The sequence below is a fragment of the Salminus brasiliensis genome, chromosome 11 (genome assembly GCF_030463535.1).
Source record: "Salminus brasiliensis chromosome 11, fSalBra1.hap2, whole genome shotgun sequence".
Lineage (NCBI taxonomy): Eukaryota > Metazoa > Chordata > Actinopteri > Characiformes > Bryconidae > Salminus > Salminus brasiliensis.
Genome location: NC_132888.1, coordinates 14,102,659 through 14,127,976, shown reverse-complemented (window position 1 = coordinate 14,127,976; position 25,318 = coordinate 14,102,659). Strand labels below are relative to the sequence as shown.

Here is a 25,318-nt window from a genome sequence, read left to right as displayed (position 1 = left end):
AGATCAGACAATGAATCAGCTTACATAACCTATGTAGAGTACCACATACGGTATGCTACAGTCAGACAACTTAAATTCTGAAAACAGAATGTATACAGAGTACACAGGTGTGTCACAACTCTCCTGGATGTATAAGGTATTGCAGCCTGTTAGGTACACCTAATGAAGTGGCCATGTGTCCATGTTGGTCAGATAGTGCCAAGACTAATTTTCTCAGTCCTATGGGGCCAAAGGTCCAGCTCAGTGTATATGTATATATATTCATGTGGTTGTGTTCAAAGCTCATTTCTGTGGACAGAACTCGCCACATAAATGACCACGCAAACCAAGGAGACGGCAGAAACCCTCAGGCAGGTATATACATATATACATATCACCATGCACCATGCATGTGAGAAGACTGACAATGTGTGTTGTACTGAAAGTTCTTAAATGTAGAAAGAATAGATAAATGTGACTGATAGTGTAGATTAAAAGATTATAATTCTCATATACTCTGTATTCAAATATACTCTGTTTTCAAATATAATATTCATATATATTCAAATATACTCTATTCAAATAATGACTGTTACTTCACAGTTGAAATGGTATCCAAATACTAAAACTACAGCTGTTGTACAGAGTTTGCTTAAAATTGTGAAAATCTCAACGTTACTTAATATTTAACCTGGTGAGACATTTGAGTTTAGTTGATAAATTCAGACTAAAATGGCAATAAGAACATGATTCATGATTCAGTCTTCACTGACAATTGTAATAACTTGATGACATGTTTCTAAAGCTATGAGAAGAAATATATGAACGTTATTCTGTCATTCTAAAACTAGGTCTAACTGACCACCTTCACAGTGCCATGACTGGGGAATACCAAGAAGCAAACTTCTCGCATACAAAATTCATTTTTGTTGGATTTCCAGAGATCGCCAAATACAGACATCTGCTTTTCTTACCGTTTTTCCTCAGTTATTTTGTGGTTTTGGTTGGAAATTCTTTAATACTTTTTGTGATCAAAAATACAAAGAGTCTTCATAATCCAATGTACATTTTAGTATCTGTTCTAGCTGTGGTAGACATTGTTGTACCTACTGCAATTATTCCGGCAATGCTTCTCAGTTTCCTTTTTGACTGGAATGAAATAACATTAGTTGGATGTTTGACACAGATGTTTTTGATTCATTTCTTCTCCTCTGTAGAGTCTACCATCCTCTTAGCGATGGCTCTGGATCGCTTAGTAGCTATCTGTAATCCACTTCGATACACTGCAATTATAAACTCATCCACTTTTTTCAAACTGCTGCTTTTCACACTGATCAGAAGTGGCACTATTATGTCAACTTTGGTTGGTTTAGCTGCACCTTTGTCTTTTTGTGGATCCAATGTTATTCACCATTGCTACTGTGACCACATGGCTCTTGTGAGCTTAGCCTGTAATTCAACTGCAAAGAATAATGCAGTGGGTGTTGCTGTGATCATTTGTTTTGTTGGAATTGATATATCTGTCATTTTCTTCTCTTATGTGAAAATCCTTCATGTTGTGCTCAGAGCAGCAGCAGGTGATCACAGGTCGAAAGCTTTGAACACCTGTGGCACTCACTTAATTGTCATGATGTGTTTTTATTTTGTGGGAAGTGTAACTTTTCTTTCACGAAACCTTAGTATTCCAATTCCAGTTGATGTTAACACCTTTCTGGGTGTCACCTACATAGTTTTCCCTGCATGTATTAATCCAATTATCTATGGTGTCCGAACCAAAGAGATAAGAAATACACTGTTAAAAATGTTCAAAAAACGTGTAAATGCAGTTACTATTAAGGTTTCTACTGTTAAATACTAAATTTCAGTTTGTTACTGGTGCTTAAATCTTTACAGTCATATCAGCTGTCGACAGGGCATACTCTCTGCTTTTGATTGTTGTTAATGGAAAAAATATTATAATTACCTTCATTGTCATATTAGGCATATTACCTTCTGTAATTGTCGGTTTGATTGCAATTGCATCTTGCCTCTGTTATTTATATATTACCTAAAAGGTGATTTTTGTTAATGATGGCGATGTATAGAAGGTTATGATTGTCAAGTACAGTTACGACAAATATTAATGGTCCTTGCATAAAAATAATTAAAGCATGCTTTACATGAAAGCTGTTGCAAAGAAATGTCGCAATTAATTAAGATCCCTACAGAGCAGAGAATTATGTTTTGACTGTACAATGTGTCAAGGGAAATTAACTTTGTACCACTGGAGCATGCATTTTAAGCACTTGAGCCACTATTCCTCACAAATGATGGTTGACTCAAAAAAGAATTTGAATAGACAAGAACAGAGACACAGACTAAGAATTATATGGATGAACAGACTCAGAATGCTCCTTTGCAAATAGAAGACAAATATTTATGGCTTTAGAATTGTATATGCATCCATATATTTAGTATAAATATAATATAGACTATAATATAATAGTGAGACATTTTACATTTACATTTAAGGCATTTAGCAGACACTTATCCAGCGCGACCTACAAAAATGAAAACGAACTGCTCATCACTTTAACCTTGAACTGCATTTTAAACATCTTAAACTATGTATAATTTAATAATAATTCAGATTACTTTCTATAAAGTGGTTAAAAAGACTTGCCTAGAACTTAGATTCATCCTAATGCAACAAAATGTATTATATTTTAAGAGCAATATTTAATGAGTATAGCATTATTCCTCCCATAAGAGTGTCCACCACCAATCAATAAATCTAGTAGCATAATAAAAGTTCAGAGTAAAAACATTGTGCACTGTAAAAATGAAAAAATAAAAAAGTTATCAACAATACATGTAAATAAAATATAGTGCAGAAGAGCTGCAGTTTTAATGTCATGCTTAATGTTGTAATCCATCATGAAATAAACCCTGTCATGCACCCGGTCTAATTGTATTTCTGCCTTGCACCCATTAATTTCAATTAGACTCTGGAAAGTCCAATATTGGCATGACATTCATGTAATAATGTGGGAGGGTACTATAAAAGTAGGTAATAATTTTCTGAGAGGGAGGAAATTTAATGGTGATGGGTTGTAAAAACCTTATCATGTACAGGTAAAGACTGAAGGTAGAGATGAAACTTATAGAACAAGGTCTGAGCACTGTGGCTACCAGGTTAAGGCATTGATTGTAAATTGGAGCCAGTATGTGCTAGGCATGAACAATCTAGTAACAGAGAGGTGTTTTTAAAATAATTGTAAAGCAATTTGGTGGACTTCTCTAATTTAACTCCTTGTGCTTCAAAGGGTTTGGAGCTAAATGTATTGATGTTAATGATGGGTAAGATGGTGGTTGGGTAAACAGTTCTGTGGGTTTATTAGCTTATACTGTTGCTAGTGAAAAGTAGGAATCCATATTTTGACCTCTACTGAGCAAGCTGTGAGCTACAGTGGCAAGAAAAAACAGGTCAAGGACGAGACCTTGAAAGGAGCCAAGGCTTAGTAGGGGAAAAATCCTTCTCTGGTTGACATCAAAAAGGGGGCAGGTTTTTTAGTTTTTATTCTGTGTAAAAACACTCTATAAGCCTGGAAACGTAAATACAGTAGAAACTTTCTTTATTCTTTATAATTTCCTCTTTTGAACAAATTACTTGTTTATTTGTGAGGTAGTAGGGAGAACAGAGTTTAATTCCAGGTTTTGTTTGGATGCCAACCCATCTGTTTGTTCAGTTCCATTAGCAGCACATATGATTTAACAATGAAGCCAGGTGTTTACCTGGATCTACAGGTAATACTGGTATGAGGTATGTGAAAACTGAAAACACTCTTGTACTCAGAAGTACACTTTCACAAATGCACTTATAAGTATAATATTGGACTTTTTAAAGTCAGGTGTGTGCTTTTATATTTTCTGAATGTTTGAAGTTTTTTTTATTACAGCAAGACGTACAGATTGATAAAATTGCATGTACATTGTTCATGGGCAAATGTACAGTAAAGTCTTTTTTGACTATTTTTGAACGGATCAGACACTCACAGATAAAAAAAAATGAACATTGATCACTTGTAGACCCACATTCATTACCATTTAGGAATGCAATAGGGACTGTTTAGTGAGAGAGTCTCTACTGTCTGCTATATAAACTATAATGCTTGATGAGCCTGACCATTTCAAAGAGGCATGGATGTTAATTAGTTTTCACATGCAAACCCTCCAAATATTTTCAAATAACAGCATTTGGCGTGTATGATAGCCTCATATAAATACTTGGAAATGTAATATGTAATGTAATGTTATGAAACACTTAAAAATCATGGAAGTTTTAAAAGATTTGGATTATAAAGAAATACAAAAAAATTAAATAAGATACAAAGTGATGTAAGTCGTCTGCTATTATATATATTTGAATGCAAATGAATAAATAAATGTATATTGTATTATAACTATATATATACACTATTAAATATTATACTTAGTACTATAATTACAATATAAATATGTATTTTAATATAATATATATTAATATTTCTAATATTAATATATATATATATATATATATATATATATATATATTATTTATATTTATATTTTTACATATTTTATATATATATATATATATATATATATATATATATATATATATACACACACTATAACATATTATACTTAATACTGTAATTACAATATAAATGTATTTTTAATCTTCAATCTGCCATGGTTTAACTGTTAATGCCCAGAAACAGAAGTCCAATTCCAGTGTACCTCTATGATGAAACATCATGTTCTTTTAAAAAGCATGAAAAATTCTCACTTAGATGAACTTCCTACAATACATGTGTAATTTCTTATAAATGTTTCCCTATTAACAAGAGCATGATGTGGCAGTCTTCTCTTATGTTTAATTACCACCACCTAGTGTCAGCTTTTCTGACAACATTTTGCTACAAATGATGCACATGTACATATTTAAGAAGAAGTTTGCTGATGCATATTGTATGTTGGTCATTTTTGTAGTGTTTGTATGTGTAATGCATAGCATAAGTTTTGAATATTTTAAATATTTGATATATAACAGTTCAAAACACTTAAATTGTTTAGGGCAAATTACACTTGATGTTTTGGCTAAGGAACTAATAATAGAAACAACAATAAACATTGTTTGTTTAAATCAAAAACAGAAGTCACAAGAATCAAGTATGAAAAACCTAGTTCTTTTTCTTTTCTTTGTTGACCTTTTCTTATCCCTCTTAAACTTTAAATGTGCAATACACAACCAATCCTTTGCTGTATTTGGAGTAGGGTTTTAAAATTGAACAGAATTGAACACCATGCACTAATGGAACTAGTGGACTGCTTTGCCATTTTGCCATCCAAAAGCCTCAGTGTGTAGTCTTTAGGCAGTCTGTGGTGATTTTGAAAGATACTTTAGATACGTTTTTGTAGAAGCTGTCCACTTTTAACAACTGCATTTAGCAGTTTATCTAAAATCTGTTGGGTTTGTGTATATGCTTTAATATTTGCCTGCAAGACCAAATGTATTTCGCAACCTTAGTAGGAATTGTACGACCTGACGCTCCAGAAACTCTGTGAGGCAATCCCCAACCAGGAGACCTCTTTACTCCTGCTCCTGCCCACCTAATGGCAGAAACGGGAGACGCCCACGATCAGAGTGGTTCATCACTGGTCAGATCAGTCAGACTCATTGCTCCTGGATTGTCATAATTCGTCAAACAACATTGACAAGTAGACAGACTGTGTACTGTAAAGTTCTGAATACATGCAGCACAGCTTTTAGATCTGTAAATATAGAAGAGTATAAAATAACCGGCTATGTAAAACCATAAAAGCAGCCAAATGTCAGTACAGAGCCAAAGTTCAGCTCCACCAATGCCAGAAGCATGTGGCAGGGGTTAAGCACAATCACAGACTTTAAGGGGAGCCCTTGCTCTGTGGTAAACACCAGTGCCACGCTTCCAGATGAGCTAAACTGCTTTTATGCCCGTTTGGAGGCAAACCACGCTGCACCCCTGGTGAAAGCACCATCCAGTCCCAGCCACCTTCTATCTTTGAAGATGATGCATGCAGATCTTTTAAGCACATCAACACACGTAAATCTGTTGTCCCAGATGGCATACCCAGCAGAGCGCTTAAAGCATGCGCCAGTCAGCTAGCTGGAGTCGTTGCAGACATCTTCAACATGTCTCTCGCTCCCTCACTTGTGCCAGCATGCTTTAAACTGGCCACCATTGACCCTGTTACAAAGACAGCCAGCATTAACTGCTTAAATGACTGGTGCCCAGTTGCTTTAACCCCCGCCAGAAGCAAGTGCTTTGAGAGGCTGGTTGGAGACTTCATCATCTCTTCCCTACCTGCCACCCTGGATCCACTGCAATTTGCATACAGGCGGTATAGATCCACTGATGAGGCTATTGCTCTGACTCTGCACACTTTGGAGTTTGGAGGCAAACCACGCTGCACCCCTGGTGAAAGCACCATCCAGTCCCAGCCACCTTCTATCTTCGCCTTCACATTCTCTCCCACCTAGACAAGAAAAACATGTGAGAATGCTGTTTCTGGACTACAGTTTAGCATTCAACACCATCATTCCTCCAAGGCTCGACACCAAGCTCTGGGATCTGGGTCTAAACAGCTCTCTGGGAAGCTGGATCCTGAACTTCTTGACGGGATGACAGCAGGTGGTAAGAATGGGCTCCCCAGCGATGTGTGTTAAGCCTGCTCCTGGATTCCCTGCATCAGCTTAAAGTTCCTTGGTGTTTACATTACTGAGAATCTTACATGAACAGAACTCAACAGTGCCTCTTCTACCTCAGACAGCTAAGGAGGTTTGGTCTGAACCCCTGCATACTCAGGAACTCAGGAACAGGAACTGCACCGCTCAAGAGCAAAAAGCTCTGCTGAGGATGGTGCGCACAGTTCAGTGCACCATCAGGGTTCAGTCGTCCTAGTCCCTTTGCAGAGAAACAGTTCTACTGAGGGAGATTAGCAGTGGTCTTTTAGGTCTCCCATTTTCTGATTATTGCTCCCAAAGTAGATTTCTTCACACTAAGCTGATTGCCTATTGCAGATTCAGTCTTCCCAGCCTGGTGCAGGTCTACAATTTTGTTTCTGGTGTCTTTCGACAGCTCTTTGGTCTTCACCATAGTGGAGTTTGGAGTGTGACTGTTTGAGGTTGTGGGCAGGTGTCTTTTATACTGTTAATGAGTTCAAACAGGTGCCATTAATACAGGTAATGAGTGGAGGACAGAGAAGCCTCTTTAAAGAAGTTACAGGTCTGTGACAGCCAGAAATCTTGCTTGTTTGTAGGTGACCATATACTTATTTTCCACCATTATTTGCAAATAAATTCTTTAAAAATCAGACTTTTTTCTCATTTTGTCTCTCATAGTTGAGGTCTACCTATGATATCAATTACAGGCCTCTATTTTTTTAAGTGGGAGAACTTGCACAATTGGTGACTGACTAAATACTTTTTTCCCCACTGTATATACTGAATATCACATCAAGGAGTGGATTTAGCAAACACTGCCTTAGTCTTTTACACTTTGTGAGGGAATCCTCACAAAGGGAATCAGTACAGCATCTGCATTGCATGGCACTTCCTTGAAAGCTTCCTTAAAAGCCTGCAGGATTACAACATAGACCCAAGAGAACACAACTGGGTATATAGAAGCAGAGACCAATATCAGCTCCTGGGAAGCAAAACATACAATATGGGATATGTGACTGTACAAAGAACAATACTTCAATTCAACTGTGCTCTGAAATGATAGCATCGTAATTTTTAGTACCTTTGCCCAAATCAGTGTGTAGTGTTTGCCTAACACATTGTTTAATGTTAAGTGTTGTTGCTATTATGACATGAAGACATAGAAAATTGAGTTCCAAATATTTACTTAAATAATAGGTATGCATATTGAGCCACCAAATGATTTTTCACATGTATGCTGGTTTTTATTTATACATTCCGTCTATAAGAAATGAGTGGACTCTAAGAAATTTAGAAGTGAAAAATATATGTTCCTTTTATAAAAAAGAATAATGGAAATGTCATGTTATATCAACAGATAATATTGTCACTGACATTCCAAAACATGATTGTGATTTATCTGTTACTGCTGGTAACAATGCAATAACATTGCTATTGTAGTTTGTTGTGGTAAACATATGCTTTTGACTGCATTATAGTGTTGAGCACCATGCAAGCTCTGCCTATAGGAAATATTTCTTTCACCACTTTCCAGCTGAATGGATTCTATTCTGTGGGCGAATGGCGACACTTTCTGTTCATCCCATATTTCCTAATGTTTTTATTGTGTACCACAGCAAACTCTATTCTGATATTTTTAATTATATCCCAGAGATCTCTGCACTCTCCAATGTTTGTATTAATTGGCTTAATGGCTGTTGTGGACCTGTGTATGCCAATGATTTTTGTACCACACATGCTGCTTAGCTTTTTATTTGACTGGAATCAGATTTCTCTTGTGGGCTGTTTAATGCAGATATTTTGCACTCAATTTATTGGTGCATTTCAGTCTACTTTACTGCTGTGGATGTCTTTGGATCGGTTCTTTGCTATATGCAGACCCCTTTCTTATCACATAAATATGCAAATGGCCAACTTTCTAAAGTTCATTATTGTGCCAGTAATCAGAAATTGGCTTCTGAATATAATCATAATCTCTTTGGCAGGAAAATTGCATTTCTGTGTGAAAAATGAGATAGATCACTGTTTTTGTGAGCACATGGGATTGGTCCAGCTAGCATGTGAAGATACATCTGTTAATAACATAGCTGGACTTGTGGGTGCTTTTCTAATCCCAACTGCAGATTTTCTTTTTATTGCTGTATCTTATGTAATAATATTTGCCTCTGTCATGAAATCAGGGAAATCCAGCTGGAAGGCCATCAACACATGCATTACACATATAATTGTCATCACTTTTAGTTTAGTATTCGCTATGACAGCTTTTTTGTCGTATAGAACTAGAAATAATTTTTCTCCCAATAGCCGAATTTTTATAAGCACAATGTACATACTTTTCCCAAGCTGTTTCAACCCAATTATTTATGGAGTGAGAACAAAGGAAATAAGACTGCAGTTTATTAAATTCTTTAAACGTGTGAAAAACATTTTCCCAATAATTGTGTAAAAATTCTTGTTTTTTAATTGTGTAAAAATTGTGAAAAACTACTTAAATACGATGTGTCATGATGTTTAGACTTTCCCCCGTTGACGACAGGTTGTTATGCCTCTTACATTTTGGCAAAAAGTATTGTATATAATTAATTTCAGTAAAAAAAATCATATTTATTATCATGTTTAAGTGGTATAGCACTGTCATGTTTGTGTTAGTGTTAATGTGTCCTTTCTACATGGCATAGATCATTGGTGTCCATGCTTGTCTGCAAAAGGCCAGTGTGGCTGCAAATTTTCATTCTAAACAAGCAGGAGCTCTCCTAATTTTGTTTTAATCAGTTGGTCTCCTGTGCTCCTGATGTGCTAGACAGAACACCTGGATGAATTCCCTGAGCACACTGAAAACTGTAAATCTGATTATCTGCTGTAAATAGTCTGTTTTCTGACCATAGTCATCTAGCCCACTCCATCCTGACCTAACAGGTGTAGACTGCCAGTAGGAGAGCAGGCTGTTGTCTTTGTTGGTTGAGGCCACGAAGTGTGCTAATCAAATGCTGAGCAAAATCAATTAGCAGCACCCACATAAACTGCACAATTACCCACCAGAGTGAATTTGATGACACATAAAAGTTAAAAGTAGGGGGACAATTTTGTTAAATTAAAAAATGAACTTGTTTCCACCGTTCTGTTACCCGTTACCGTCATGGTAAATCTGTCAGTTTGTTTAATGAAGTTGGCCCATTGTGTCGAATTGGATTTTAATAAAAAAAGGCAAAACTAATTTTGAAAAACGTCAGCTTGTGTTGTTATTGCTGTTATCATGGTCATCAGTGATCTGTGAACATTTTTCATGCCTGATGTGACAATGGGCTTTAGTTCATTATTTATTTATATATACACTGCTCAAAAAAATAAAGGGAACACTCAAATAACACATCCTAGATCTAAATGAATGAAATATTCTCATTGTATACTTTGTTCTGTACAAAGTTGAATGTGCTGACAACAAAATCACACAAAATCATCAATGGAAATCAAATTTATTATCTAATGGAGGGCTGGATTTGGAGTCACACACAAAATTAAAGTGGAAAAACACACTACAGGCTGATCCAACTTTGATATAATGTCCTTAAAACAAGTCAAAATGAGGCTCAGTATTGTATGTGTTTGTATGACCTCCCTACAACACCTGGGCATGCTCCTGATGAGGTGGCGGATGGTCTCCTGAGGGATCTCCACCCAGACCTGGACTAAAGCATCCGCCAACTCCTGGACAGTCTGTGGTGCAACGTGACGTTGGTGGATGGAGTGAGACATGATGTCCCAGATGTGCTCAATCGGATTCAGGTCTTGGGAACGGGCGGGCCAGTCCATAGCTTCAATGCCTTCATCTTGCAGGAACTGCTGACACACTCCAGCAATATGAGGTCTAGCATTGTCCTGCATTAGGAGGAACCCAGGGCCAACCACACCAGCATATGGTCTCACAAGGGGTCTGAGGATCTCATCTCGGTACCTAATGGCAGTCAGGCTACCTCTGGCGAGCACATGGAGAGCTATGTGGCCCTCCAAAGAAATGCCACCTCACACCATTACTGACCCACTGCCAAACCGGTTATGCTGATGGATGTTGCAGGCAGCAGATCGCTCTCCACGGCATCTCCAGACTCTGTCACGTCTGTCACATGTGCTCAGTGTGAACCTGCTTGGCGCCAGTTGCGAATTTGCCAATCCTGGTGTTCTCTGCCAAATGCCAAGCGCCCTGCACTGTGTTTGGCTGTGAGCACAACGCCCATCTGTGGACGTCGGGCCCTCATACCATCCTCATGTAGTCTGTACAAACACATTTGCGGCCTGCTGGAGGTCATTTTGCAGGGCTCTGGCAGGGCTCCTCCTGTTCCTCCTTGCACAAAGACGGAGGTAGCGGTCCTGCTGCTGGGTTGTTGCCCTCCTACAGCCTCCTCCACGTCTCCACGTCTACTGGCCTGTCTCCTGGTAGCGCCTCCAGCCTCTGGACACTACGCTGACAGACACAGCAAACCTTCTTGCCACAGCTCGCATTGATGTGCCACTTGGACTTGTGTGGGTTGTAGAGTCCGTCTCATGCTATCACGAGTGTGAAAGCACCACCAACATTCAAAAGTGATTAAGACATCAGCCAGAAAGCATAGGTGGTAAGAAGTGGTCTGTGGTCCCCACCTGCAGAACCACTCCTTTATTGAGTGTGTCTTGTTAATTGCCAACAATTTCCACCTGTTGTCTATTCCATTTGCACAACAGCATGTGAAATTGATTGTCAATCAGTGTTGCTTCCTAAGTGGACAGTTTGATTTTACAGAAGTTTGATTTACTTGGAATTATATTGTGTTGTTTAAGTGTTCCCTTTGAGCAGTGTATATATTTTTTTTTTTTTTTTTTATGCTGTTGTCTTTATGCCCTCAACATAGGGGAGGCCTGTTCACCATTTTTCAGTTTATTCCAAGTCATTGCTCTGATGGCATTGGCACGTTTCTAATCAGTTTGTGGACAGCACAGTTTGGAAAACAGCCATGGCAAATACGCCTTTATGTCCAAAGAAAATATCAAATCACTTTAATTTTTTTTTATCATATTGTGGGAGTGAACAGTATGACAGTATGTGCATAGCATGACTCTTCTATTCTGGTCTCTGAATAGCCTGTAAGAATACAAGATAACCCCATGAGAACTAAGCTGGGTGTATATAGAAGCAGAGACAAATGTCAAGCTATCAGCGGTTTGAAACCAAAACAGTATACATGATCTGTGACTGTACAAAGAACAATACATCAATGTATCTGTGCTTTGAAGGGACATTTTGTTTTTTTGAGTATCTTTGCACAAATCGGTGTATAGTCTAACACACTGTTTAATGTTTGAGATGTTACTATTATGTGATGTTACTATAATGAAGTTATGAAAAGATGCATAAGATGATTTTCTAACATACAGCATTCCTGCAGTATAATTACAAAATAGATTCTAACATTTTGCTTAAAAACTTGTTGACTCACTAAATGCCTTTTTTCCATGTATAATGGATATCTTTCCTTATAAATTCTGCATATGTAAGGAATGAATGATCTCCCTTAAAAGTTATATGTAAAGACTATATTTTGCTCACATAAAGGAGACAGGTGTAATATCTACTGATATTACTGGCACTTATATTAAATTATTGTGGTTGAAGAAATGAAATACTGAAATAAATCCATCTGTTATTACTGATAGCAATACTAAATAATGTTTTTCTGTGCATCATGGTATTAAGCACCATGCAAGCTCTGCCTATAGGAAATATTTCTTTCACAACCTTCCAGCTGAATGGTTTCTATTCTTTAGGGGAATGGAGGCGCTTTCTGTTCATCCCATATTTCCTAATGTTTTTATTGTGTACCACAGCAAACTCTATTCTCATATTTTTAATTATATCCCGGAAAGCTCTGCACTCACCGATGTTTGTGTTGATTGGCCTAATGGCTGTTGTGGACCTGATTATGCCAATGATTTTTGTACCAAATATGCTGCTGAATTTTTTATTTGACTGGAATCAGATTTCTTTTGTGGGCTGTTTAATGCAGATATTTTGGATTCAGTTTGTCGGTGCATTTCAGTCTACTTTACTGCTGTGGATGGCTTTGGATCGGTTCTTTGCTATATGCAGACCTCTTTCCTATCACAAACACATGCAAATGCCAAGCTTTTTAAAGTTCATTATCGTACCAGTAATCAGAAATGGGCTTCTTCATATTATTATGGTCTCTTTGGCAGGAAAATTGCATTTTTGTGTAAAAAATGAGATAGATCACTGTTTTTGTGAGCACATGGGATTGGTCCAACTGGCATGTGAAGATACATCTGTTAATAACATATTTGGACTTACAACAACCTTTTTAATTCCAATTGCAGATTTTATTTTCATTGCTATATCTTATGTAATAATATTTACCTCTGTCATAAAATCAGGGAAGTCCAGCTCGAAAGCCATCAACACATGCATTACACATATAATTGTCATCACTTTTAGTTTAGTGTTTATTTTGACAGCCTTTTTGTCATATAGAACTAGAAATAATTTTTCTCCCAATAGCCGTGTTTTTATAAGCACAATGTACATTCTTTTTCCAAGCTGTTTCAACCCAATTATTTATGGAGTGAGAACAAAGGAAATCAGAGTGCAGTTTTTAAAACTATTTAACCATGTAAAGGTTTTATCACAATAATTCAAGTGATGTGGAAAAACTACTTGCAATAAAGTAAGCATGTATTAATGACTAGTGCATGTGTCCTGATGTCCAGAATTTTCTCTGTGGATGACTCTGGAAACCTCTCCTACAGACATGGGGCATATGATATGGTATACGATCAGTGTAAACCTTAACCATCATTTTAAGTGGTGTGCCTCTGTCATTTTAATTTGTCATTGATAATATTTTAAACTTTCTACACTGTAGAGTAGTGTATAGTAGCAGTGGTATCCATGCAAATGTGGCTGCAGGTTATCATTCTAAACAAGCTGGAGCTCACATAATTCTACTTGTTTAATTAGTATCGACACATGTACTCCTGATCTGTTAAGATGAAAACCTTAATGCTTTCCCTTAAGCACACTGAGAATCATAAGCTTCCACAGAAAGTCTGTTGGCCATTGGGAAGTTTTGAATTACTTTCTTTTTCCCCAACCCTGGCTTAAACACACATCAAGCACTCAGTACTGATAAATGAATAGAAAGAATAAACTGCTGCTGACAGTGCAGAAAAGGTGTGCCAAACCAAGACAATGCCACTTTTAATGACTACTGCAATTTCAGACTTGTTAAACCCTCTGAATAGAATCCCTCATAAGAGCCCACATTTGTAAATTAACTTACTTTAAATGATCCAAGAAGTACAGAGCACAAACAAGGAAAGGGATACAGAAAGAAAGCAAAGGCAATGATTCTAGAGGTTCAGTTGGAAGCATAGTTTGCAAGTTTAAAATTAAATCTGCTAAAGACCTGCAGCAAGATCTGGTGGCAGCAGGCACAGGCTTCAGTTTGCACCGAAAGGCCCATGCTAAATCCTGAAGGTCTCCATGCCTGTACCCTGATAATAAAGCATGATAATAAAGCAATAACGAAAAACAAGCTTTTTGGGCCTATGGATCAGCGATATGTCTGGGGGAGAAAGAAAAAGCATACACTGAAAAGAACACCCCGCCTACAGTAAGGCATGGCAGTGGCTCGGTAATGCTCTAGGACTGCATAGCTTTTTCTGGCACTGGAAACCTGCAGCATGTGCAGGGCAAGATGGATTCAATCAAGTTTTAGGAATCCTTGGAGAAAATGTCATTGCCTCCCCTTCTAAAGCTGAAGCTGGGACATCATTGGACTATTCAACAGTGTAATGGTTCTAAACTTCAAAGTCTACCAAGGCTTGGTTAAGAAGAAGTCCCAGAAGATTCTGAAATGGCTGGGACAGTTCTCTGGCATGAAGAATTGACTAAGATTGACTAAGGAATCTTGACTAGGTTTACAGCAGGTCCTAAGTGCAAAAGGGCACAGGGGTTGAATAATTAAATCATAGTAAATCATAGTAAATCATTAAACTGCAGTCATTAAAAGTGGCATGTTGTGTTCAATTTAGAGAATCCATTTGTTATATATGCTATTTAAATTGTTTGATTGGCTTATTGCAAACTGCTGAACGTTTGTACATTTAGCTAATAAACCCAAATTTGCATTAGGATTTAAGTTTTGATTGCAACTACATCATTTAAATTATTGGCAGTATGTTCTGTCATAGCCTGCCTTCTTATCACACACTTGTACTTAGCTCAGTTTACAGTACATTGCACTTTTGTTTTTAAATTATTTTAGACATTGGTGTAGATCAATGCTCAGTTTGGCTGTCAAAATAGATAAAACATATCAGAAACAGAACCATGAATTCGCAATATAAAAGCAGAAGTACTGTTTGGTAAACTGCAGAAATAAAAAATAACAGAAAAGATAAAAAATGTATATTTGGCAAACAAACATCAGTGTGGTATACAAGTAGCAGTAAAAATCCATCCACTATCAATGGCAGTGGCAAAAGAAAAAAAAAAAAGAAGTCACAGACACATCAAGTAGTTTCAGTTCTTGAAACAAAATTGCATGAATGCACTGAGTGGATGACTTGTAAAGTACAAAAACCTTTAGCCAAAAGACCACAGGTCCAAAACCTCATTTATTACATTTGCCTAATAAAGCGGCATTCACAAACTTTGGTTCAAAATATGTTCGGGGCAAATGCTCATCCAGTATGCTAATAGGGCTGTGTCCACAAACATTTTCTAAAATGTAGGCTGCCAAAACTTTTGCGTAAAAGATGGTTGGGGCAAAAACGCATCCAGTATGGTAGGCTAATAGAGCTGTGTCAGCTTTTTGCTAAAATGTAGGGTGCAGACAGACAGTTATAAAGGAATAGATAGACAGACAGAGAAACTTAACACAAAGGTAGAGTTAACATTATACAGTGAGAGTGAAGAACTGTTTCAAGCCAGTTGAAACCTGATAATGAAGTCACAATGGCTCATTATCTTAAAAAAGTATGTATGATAATGATAATCATAATAATAATCATACAAAGAAGAAGCCAATGGGTAACAATTTATGAATAAACTGAATGAGGCGAAACATGTCTGAAGACCCTGACCATCCAAAGCTCATTCTATTTCTACCTTGTTCACATGTTCACAACAAATGTTCAGCGGAGAAAAAAAAAATTATGTTGGCTCCTTATTGGGAAATAGATTTAATCTATTTAGTCTGGGATGATGTGGTTTATAAAAATAAGAGAAAAAGTATTAATTTTACCCATAATCCTTGTTTATAAGCGAGCAAACTTGTTTTAACAGTATAAATCTGACCGTAAGTTTTATGAATTTTCCTCATTGTGATTAGATGTTGATAACAAATAAAACAAATTTATTTGAATGTCAGCTTGTGTTCTCATGGTCATGGTTATCACAGTGTTTGGTATTTACGGTGCACAAATAACTTAATATAAAAGGTCAGATAACTGGTCCAAAAGCATGTCATGCCTGCTGTATTTTGTTTAATTAATCATTCATTAATTCATTGATTTATTTTGTATGCTGCCCACATACAGATATCCTGTCTGTTTTTTTCTGGCCCTAAAATATCCTCTATCACACTGGATAAATTGCTAGAATTAATAGCTTTTCTAGTCAGTTTACACAATTTGTCACAGCCACAGCAAATACATCTCCATGTCTACAGAAAACCATATCCAATATCAACCAATATCAATGTTAACATTGTTTGGGTGGAAATCTTTGTACCAGACCGAGTACAGCATGTATGTAGCATGGCTTTTCCATGCTGATCTCTGAAAAGCCTGTAGAAATACATCATAGCCCAAGGGAAAAAAACTGGGTGTACATAGAAGCAGAGACAAATGACAAGCTGTAATTAGCTGTTACTAAGAAGCAAAACAGTATATATGATATGACTGTACAAAGAGCAATACTTTAATTAATCTGTGCTCTGAATGGACATTATTTTTCAGTACCCTTGAACAAATCAGTGAATAGAATGTAACATTGTTTAATATTGAGTGATGTTTGCTTAAGATGTTTATAGCATTGTTTGTAGTCACATTTTAGAATAGAAATCTGACATTTCTGTACATGCATAGTATTCTTTAGTGTATACTGGATATTTATACATTTTGTCCATGCAAAGGTTAATTGGTCTTTCAGCAATCTGGATGTGAAGAATATATTTTGCTTATTCAAAAGACAAAAATGCAAATGTCATGTAACATCAGATAATACAGTAACTGACATTCAAAGAGCATTATGATAGTGATTGTATCAAACACTGGAATTCTAAAATGAGTCAATCTGTTATTACTGGTAGAACTACTAAATAATTTGGGGGTTTGTTGTAGTGAGCATATCTTAAGAACCATGCAAGCTCTGCCTATAGGAAATATTTCATTTACAACTTTCCAACTGAATGGTTTCTATTCTTTAGGGGAATGGCGGCATTTTCTGTTTATCCCATATTTCCTAATGTTTTTATTGTGTACCACAGCAAACTCTATTCTCATATTTTTAATTATATCCCGGAAAGCACTGCACTCTCCAATGTTTGTATTAATTGCTCTAATAGCTGTTGTGGACCTACTTATGCCAATGTTTTTTGTACCAAACATGCTGCTTAGCTTTTTATTTGACTGGAATCAGATTTCTCTTGTGGGCTGTTTAATGCAGATATTTTGGATTCAGTTTGTCGGTGCATTTCAGTCTACTTTACTGCTGTGGATGGCTTTGGATCGGTTCTTTGCTATATGCAGACCTCTTTCTTATCACAAAAATATGCAATTGGCCAACTTTTTAAAATTCATTGTAGTGCCAGTAATCAGAAATGGGCTTCTACATATCACCATGGTCTCTTTGGCTGGAAAATTGCATTTCTGTGTGAAAAATGAGATAGATCACTGTTTTTGTGAGCACATGGGATTGGTCCAGCTAGCATGTCAAGATACATCTATTAATAACGTACTTGGGCTTACAACTGCTTTTCTAATTCCAGCTGTAGATTTTATTTTTATTGCTCTGTCTTATGCAATAATATTTATCTCTGTCATGAAATCAGGAAAGTCCAGCTGGAAAGCTATCAACACCTGTATTACTCACATAATCGTCATCACATTTACTTTAGTATTTGCCTTAACAGCTTTTTTGTCATATAGAACTAGAAATAATGTTTCTCCTAATAGCCGTATTTTTATAAGCACAATGTATGCACTTTTCCCAAGCTGTTTCAACCCAATTATTTATGGAGTGAGAACAAAAGAAATCAGAGTGCAGTTTGTAAAATTATTTAACCATGTGAAAGTCTTAGCACAGTAATCTTGTAAAAATATGAAGAATGGTTTACAACAAAGTAAGCAGGTATAAATAACTAGTGCTGTGCTTCTGTCATGTTTATATTTATGTCATGGTTAATGTGTTCCACTTTATACACTAGATCTTACATGCAAAGGGCCAGTGTGGCTGCAGGTTTTTATTCCAAAAAAGATATAATAATAATTCTACACTACTTTTTAGACTAGACATCCTCAAATCACAGTACATCTTTAAACACTTTCAGAAATCATGTCTTAAACAAATTTAACTGCAATCATCAATACTTGATCTGAACAGTTAAGAAAAAGGGATTTGTTTTGGGTACCTCTAACATGTCATGGTGAATCATATGAAATCATAACACTGCACATATATATTATATAATGATACTTTATATAGCTATAGAAAAATATATATTTAATACATTTATTTTTTTATTAGCTACTAGAGAGCTAATAGTGCCCTGTTGTGTATTGCGTGGGTGGGTGAGTGTGATGGTGGGTGGTCCATGGGGTGTTTCACATCTGAAAAACTGCACAGAAAGATTTGAGAGACATCACACATGGAAATATTTTCAATATATACTTTACAAACATCTCTTTTAGGTAAAATCACCTTTAAGTTAAAATCCAAAAATACATTGCAATTAACTTCAGCTTTCCCCACCTATTCACTGTACGTTTTTCACCCAAGTACTGTATTTTTCTGTGTTTATGTAAAGCACTTGAAAATGTGTATGAAAGTTTCAATGCAAATAAACTTGCCCTGCCCTCCTTCCTCTACACTGCCATTAGTTTGGTCCTGTCCAGTTGCCCAGGGGGTTGGCTCCGTCCCTACCTTCCATGTATGACAGGATCTTTGGGGGTCCTAGTGTTTTTAGTGACTAAGTTTTTTACTCAGCTTTACACCTGTGTAATGTAATGTGACAGACATCATTTGCTTTGATATTTCAAGACCTGGGCCAACAATGAGGCCTACATCAAAGACTACCTTTGAACCAGAGGCCTACGCTGTGCCGGCAGCTACATGCCGGTCTCTGCCTCAGTATAGTTAGTCATTAGGGTCAGCACTAAAACAGGACTTTATCTGTAATCTAATGCCATGTTGAGCGTTATGAGAGCTCATACATATTTCAACTATGTCTCCTCATTTCTAACAGCTCTGGTACAGCTTCTGAATGGACTAAAATAGTTTGAGAATTGGTCCAAAAAACAACAGATCATCTGTTTAACAACAAACATCTTTTTTATTCAAAGTAATGGTGTTTTGAGTGAAGAACAGAGTTACAAGAGTCATAACTTTGATATTGTGATGGGAGATTTTTCTCTCTGCATGCTGAGCGTGTCTACTTTCATATGGAGCACACAAGGGAGGGGTCTCCCTTTACTCACTCTGCTCAGAGCTGCACACACTCAGCACAGCCTCAGTGTCTTAAAGGCTATGTTCATACTACAATTTACCATTTTTGATCGTCTGGACAGCTGAAAACCACATTAAATTAGATCCAAACATTTTGGGTGTGGTTTGAAATGTAATTACTATCGGATTTGTGCAGATGCGTCTCAGTCTGGATCAAATTACTTTTACATCACTCGCAACGCAGCAGATAACAAGCACGTCAAATCCACAGCGACTTTCATCTCTCTTGCTTTCATGTGTGAAAGCAGCTCATTAGCGCCTACGTTGTTACCAAATCAATCCATGCAGATAGGTTTGTGATGTCTGAACATAGCCAAAAAGTGCTAAAACGCAACAGATTACATCTTTACTCGCATTTATATTACATGTTTATTGTTTCTGTAGTTTAAGCGATAGTGCGAGCAAAACGTTGATTGCTGAAACTGCACAAGAGCCTGCTTACACCATGAAGTGCAAAGCGAGGAGAGGACTACTGTAAAGTATTATAAACAACTTACAACATTTTGATAATTTTTCCTTTAAACTTGCCTCTTAAGTCTTCTGGAAGAACTAACTTAACTTCAACTTAATCAGACGTAACGTGATTTAACATAACTAAAATGAACTTAAATAGACAATCAATAAAAGGAGGTTTCAGAATGAAAAGACTGGTTAGAGGAAAATTATAGAGAAGAAAAAAGCAAAGGAGAGAGGGATAGAAAGTAGTCCTGGCTTGTTAGATGGCCTTCAGTGTATTTGTGAGCTGTTTAGCATTGTAGTGGACAAAGTTCAACACAGCTGTACAACACATTGTGGCCAGTGATCCAGGAGCTGCATATACACTCTCCTTCAGAGTAAAGATATCCTGCAGAAACAGCATCTTCTCTTTCTAAGAGACAAAAAGACACTATCAACTGAAGCAAACATCTCAAAAGACATCTGCTGTAAATAGCTGGAAGTTTTGATGTTCATGTCTGGTAATGGATATGTATGCTCACCTAGTGAGTGAACAGATGTTCATTATCTCCTGGGGATTCTCTGCTCGATGAGAGAATAAGGAAATCGTGGCCATGGGATGGACCTGAAATCCTTTCTGAGGTCTTTCTGAAGATTTATCAGCAATGCCATTTAGCTGTTTTTTTTTTTTGGCAACAGTTCCTAAAAAAAGCTGTTGGTCCTACATTAGTGCTACACAGTGCTCCTGTATAAGCCCTCATCTCTGTGATCTCTCTCTACTGGAATTATCTCACTGGACAGATTTGAGGCGTCACTCCAGAACTCCTAGCATTTAGATGACCTTTATTAGGTTGTGTGCTGCATCTGAAAGTAGAAAGAAACATAAATGTCAGCACTTGTGTCACAGCACAGTTCAATTTCATACATGCTGCCAAGATTTTGACTAAAGCCTAGTTTGTCAAACTCATCCCAGTTTGCACCAGGTCCATCTGAATCCCTTCATAATCTTTATTCAGCGCATCCAGTTTATGAGGAGAGTTGGTCATCCTAATCATCTTGGAATAGGTGCTGTGGGAAATGAGTACATTTCACACCTGTACATTGATTTACCGACAGTCAAACATGCTGCATTTAGAGTGTAAAGGTGCCATGGTACTTACTGCAAAGCAGGCACCTCCCTAGCCGCAGGACAAGGTCCAGCTGCCTTTAATAACAAGTCATAATAACTAGTCAGTCTCAGAGATGGATTCTGTTCCAGAGGTCCTATATAAATGTAACTTAGTGTTAATGTGCATGATGCCAGTCATGCAATCCAAACACTTTTGGACATTTAAAGGCTACACTTTGCTGATCATTTGTGATATGGGCCCTAAAGAAAAGCATGTAGATACAAGATGTAAGCAGGGCCTGCGTTGACATTAGTTTGGAGTCACCTTGTTCTCCACCAGCCAACAGTAACTGAAATAAAATGTGTAAATGGTTTATTCTGTTTCACTGATTACACAGAATATCATCAGGGGAGAATATATTAGCCTAAGCAATTAATCATATTATTAACATTTTATGTTATGGATTGCAAAATACAGTGATAATAAGCCATTAGTAAAGATATGGGTCTTAAACTACACTGCTCATTTCACTAATAAACATACAGTTCAGTAATGGACAGCATGCAACATGCAATGAATAAGACTTCCCATACCACATTAATGGAGCACTTACATGTGTTGAAAAGATTTAATACCCAACTTGGACCAATGATGAGCCCGGCTTTCGATCATTTGCCTTCCTGATCTATATTTTAATGAATAATTTGTTCTTGGCATATGAAAAGAAAAAGGAAATAAAGCTAAGGGTTGAACACGAAAATGTTCTGCATTGACTAGCAAACTAGTATCCTCTTACTGCTGGGTACAGTATATTTAAATCCACGAAGGGCTTTCATATTGCACAGTGGAAACAGAGTAAATGAGCTGTGTGCTCACCTGAGGTCAAATGAGAAGCCATATCTCTTGAGAGAACACTTCTCTTAATCAGTCAAAAGCCAATTAAATCAATTGCAAATGAATATAATTAATAACATGGGTATAGCGCAAAAATGAATAAGCTTAATTTTTTATATATATATTTATTAAGTTACTGCAGAAGTGTGTCTCTGTAGGGAATGTAAACTAATTTACACTTAGAACATTAACAATTTGACCAGTGTTGCCTATACTAATTGTCGACTGATACAGGCTTGCTTTATCAGAACATAAAATTTCCCACATCCCACAAAAATAAGCTGCCATTTTGAATCATTTTCATGTTTCCATGGAAAGTGTACAGCACAATTCTTGTTCTTAAATAAAATAAAGAAGCAATTCAAAGTAATCTCTGGGAGAGAATATATTAATAGAGAATATATGATCACTTGGTGCATTATTGGCATTTAGGCAAATGAAAAACATGGAACAAACCAATTAACAATGCAAAATGTTAAAATGCCTCAATTTTATTCCATTTCAGATATTTGATTAACACAATTCTAATTTCTTTTATACGTATCCCATAGATAAGTGGATTTACACAAGAAGGAAGGAGCATATAATTTAGGCTAGTTAGTACACGCAGATCACGTGGAACTGTAGCTACCCTATATCCAATAAATGAACTAACGGCACTAAAATAGGCAACTGCTATTGTGGTTAAGTGAGAGCTGCATGTTTGAATGGCCTTTTGGCGAGATTCTCCTGAAGGAGACTTAAATATGACCACAAACACAGCAGTGTAGGAGCCTGCTATAAAAACACAGTCAGAACTTGAAATGCTGAGACCTAGTATACCTGCTAGATAATTCTTTGTAACGTCACCACAGGCCATGGTAACAATTATTGTGTGCTCACAGAAGCAGTGATACACCAAGTTTGATCTACAAAACGGAAGTGGTGCAACAAGACCGACCATTCCAACTACGTATACAATATTACGGATGACTAAAATAGAGCAGAAAAGAATTGAGTTTTTTAGGTTTACAAAGTCATGGTAACGTAGTGGGTAGATTATAGCAAAAAGTCTGTCGACAGCCATCCAAAGTAAAATACTTGACTGAAAACAACCGGCAAGATGCACAACAAACATTTGAATAAGACATTCACTTTTAGTAATTACATTCTGACCAAACACAAAACTAACCAGCAACTTTGGAACAATTATTAGTGGTGCAACAATCCCAAGGGCTGCAAGGAATGCGATCAAAATGTACATGGGAGCATGCAGACTGTTTGTCTTCACAATTACCAGCATCAGAAGAGAGTTAGCTGTTATTGTGTAAATTAAGATGAAGAAAAAGGGCAGAGCAAGCATAGGCCGGTATGAGAGAAGATCTGTAAATCCAATTAAATGAAACTCTGAATGTGAAAAGTTGTAGACTGGTCGGTAATCCATCGCTTGAGTTTCTTTGAACCTGGAAAAATAGTATTATATAAATGTCAGCATTTCAGTGCTGTTCTTCATGCATTTCTCACATTTCTTTAATCATAAATTCAACTCAGACAACTAGAAACAAACAGCAAAAACATCCACTAAGCAAATCTACTCCTGACATCAGAAATCCCCATTCCCTCTCCCATTAACATAAAGAACCAGTACCAGAGCTGGAGAGGAGAGTGTTCCTTGAGCAATAGCTTTCTTAATGTGTGCACGGTCTTCTCATTAGCTGTTACGGCTCTGACTTGCTGCTTCTGCCTCCTCTCTCCCCGGGACCTGACCTCTGCAACATCTTAAATATTCTTTTGTTCCTCCCCTGATACTCTCCTGGTCCTATAGAAGAGAAGTACAGGTCTACATTGTGGAAAAAATGCTTTCTAACAGTACCAGTTGTGCAATAAAGTTATATACATTAGTGTGATTTTTGACAAAAGCCAAAACATTTCTTGCACAGCTTACATAGTCTTGGGTATTCTAAAGTGTTTAAGTATACATGTTCATTCATGTTCATTAAAAAAAAAAAAAAAAAAAAAAAAAAAACTAATATTATTTCTAGTGGAATGTCTCAGTCAAAGCATGTCATTTGGAATAACCATAAACAAGCTATCGCTCTGCTTTACACTGAGCCAACGAGTGGACCGATTTACTGAAAACATCTGCAATCAGCCTGCAAGTGTGTCACATCTAATTTTCAATTCAGAGATATAGGCATTTGCAGTTAGCACTGAGGAAAGCTGTGTGCCTTAGTTCCGTTTTAGCTTTAGTTTTGGGATGCAGTGGCATGATGTCTACAAATTTGCAGACTTGCAGTAAATCAAAGGTGAATTTGGTAGATCTCCACAAAGCACCATCAGCTTGGCACAGACACTCTTTAGTAGTTTTAACTTTTTAACTACTGTCAATGTACGAAAGTCTGAGGACCACCTGGAGAACCATTTCATTTCCATTTTAGACATCACACTTTGTGGTTGTAATGTGTATCTTTACTGGTTCCATCCAAGCCTGAGCATCAAGTGTGACTTTCGCTGTGGTTCCTTGTCTAAACCTTCATGACCCTTAAACATCTCCTGTTTGTAGAACAAAGGAACTTTGTACTTTAGCATCAGGGGACTTTAGTCCCCTGTGCATCAGAGGCAGCCTATCTAGTATAATTTGTCATATTCTAGGGTTTGATGCATATACACAAAAATATCACAAGCTTATTTTGGAATAATATGCTAACTAAAGTTATTTACAATTTTAGCCTGACCAATTAGCTGCATGTGTCTGAACATTGTCTAGGGTTTTATGAACTCAACCAGGGTCATCATGGTCCACACAGTGTTCTGTACAACAGTGTTTAATTGCTCTAGTGAGTACATCTTATCAAAGAAGGGAATGATTGATTCATTTGTGAACTCAAGTGTGGTGTATGGTTAGTACAAATGTGTGACTTGCAGTTAACAGGTGTGACATGTGTCACATGCAGCTAACAGGAGTAAATATCATCAGGGGAGAGTATTTACTTGAACTAGCCTAAGCAATTAATCAATTAGGCAATTAACTGAATAGAGTGTTTGGTTACTCATTCCAGAAGCCAACATTTGAATACTTAAATCACTATTTGGTGAATAACAAAATGTATAGAAGAAAATGTTATGTTTTAATAGGACTATTAAGAGCGGTATTGCTTGTATTTGTGATTAAGTAGACATATAGGCTATATACGATGGTATAAAGGAACCACATGGTATGATATCTGAGAACAGATAATTCTCAACAAACTTACATGCTGGTACTGATTAGAATCTCAAAAGATTTTAGGCCTGTTTTCCTTTTTGGCACAGAACACATTGTCATGATTATGATAACTGACTGAGAATAATCAGTCTAGGACAAGCCAGTTTAACACTAGCTTGATGTTGTAGTTTTCCATTTTTCTTCTACATTATGCA

General features: G+C 36.8%; 5 protein-coding genes across 5 annotated transcripts; 4 read left to right on the top strand and 1 right to left on the bottom strand.

The window, feature by feature from the left end:
* The first annotated feature begins 275 nt into the window (after nucleotides 1-275).
* or55e1 (odorant receptor, family 55, subfamily E, member 1) lies at nucleotides 276-1,837 on the top strand. The gene is made up of 2 exons (XM_072691058.1): nucleotides 276-354; nucleotides 831-1,837. Exon 2 carries the CDS (start codon nucleotides 857-859, stop codon nucleotides 1,835-1,837), a length of 981 nt encoding a protein of 326 aa, XP_072547159.1. The 5' UTR covers nucleotides 276-354; nucleotides 831-856.
* Nucleotides 1,838-8,195: 6,358 nt separating this feature from the next.
* Nucleotides 8,196-9,152, top strand: LOC140565717 (olfactory receptor 52K1-like). The gene has a single exon (XM_072691762.1). The coding sequence runs from the start codon at nucleotides 8,196-8,198 to the stop codon at nucleotides 9,150-9,152; it is 957 nt and encodes a 318-aa protein (XP_072547863.1).
* Nucleotides 9,153-12,420: 3,268 nt separating this feature from the next.
* LOC140565236 (olfactory receptor 52K1-like) lies at nucleotides 12,421-13,383 on the top strand. The gene has a single exon (XM_072691074.1). It carries the CDS (start codon nucleotides 12,421-12,423, stop codon nucleotides 13,381-13,383), a length of 963 nt encoding a protein of 320 aa, XP_072547175.1.
* A 3,734-nt stretch (nucleotides 13,384-17,117) lies between these two features.
* Nucleotides 17,118-18,065, top strand: LOC140565244 (olfactory receptor 52K1-like). Its single transcript, XM_072691082.1, has one exon. It carries the CDS (start codon nucleotides 17,118-17,120, stop codon nucleotides 18,063-18,065), a length of 948 nt encoding a protein of 315 aa, XP_072547183.1.
* A 4,329-nt stretch (nucleotides 18,066-22,394) lies between these two features.
* or55c1 (odorant receptor family 55, subfamily C, member 1) lies at nucleotides 22,395-23,342 on the bottom strand. The gene has a single exon (XM_072692129.1). The coding sequence runs from the start codon at nucleotides 23,340-23,342 to the stop codon at nucleotides 22,395-22,397; it is 948 nt and encodes a 315-aa protein (XP_072548230.1).
* Between the last annotated feature and the right edge of the window lie 1,976 nt (nucleotides 23,343-25,318).

What these genes read in the sequence shown, in the direction of transcription:
- or55e1 (XM_072691058.1), top strand. Translation starts at nt 857, where the DNA reads ATGACTGGGGAATACCAAGAAGCAAACTTCTCGCATACAAAATTCATT.
- LOC140565717 (XM_072691762.1), top strand. Translation starts at nt 8,196, where the DNA reads ATGCAAGCTCTGCCTATAGGAAATATTTCTTTCACCACTTTCCAGCTG.
- LOC140565236 (XM_072691074.1), top strand. Translation starts at nt 12,421, where the DNA reads ATGGTATTAAGCACCATGCAAGCTCTGCCTATAGGAAATATTTCTTTC.
- LOC140565244 (XM_072691082.1), top strand. Translation starts at nt 17,118, where the DNA reads ATGCAAGCTCTGCCTATAGGAAATATTTCATTTACAACTTTCCAACTG.
- or55c1 (XM_072692129.1), bottom strand. Translation starts at nt 23,342, where the DNA reads ATGGATTACCGACCAGTCTACAACTTTTCACATTCAGAGTTTCATTTA.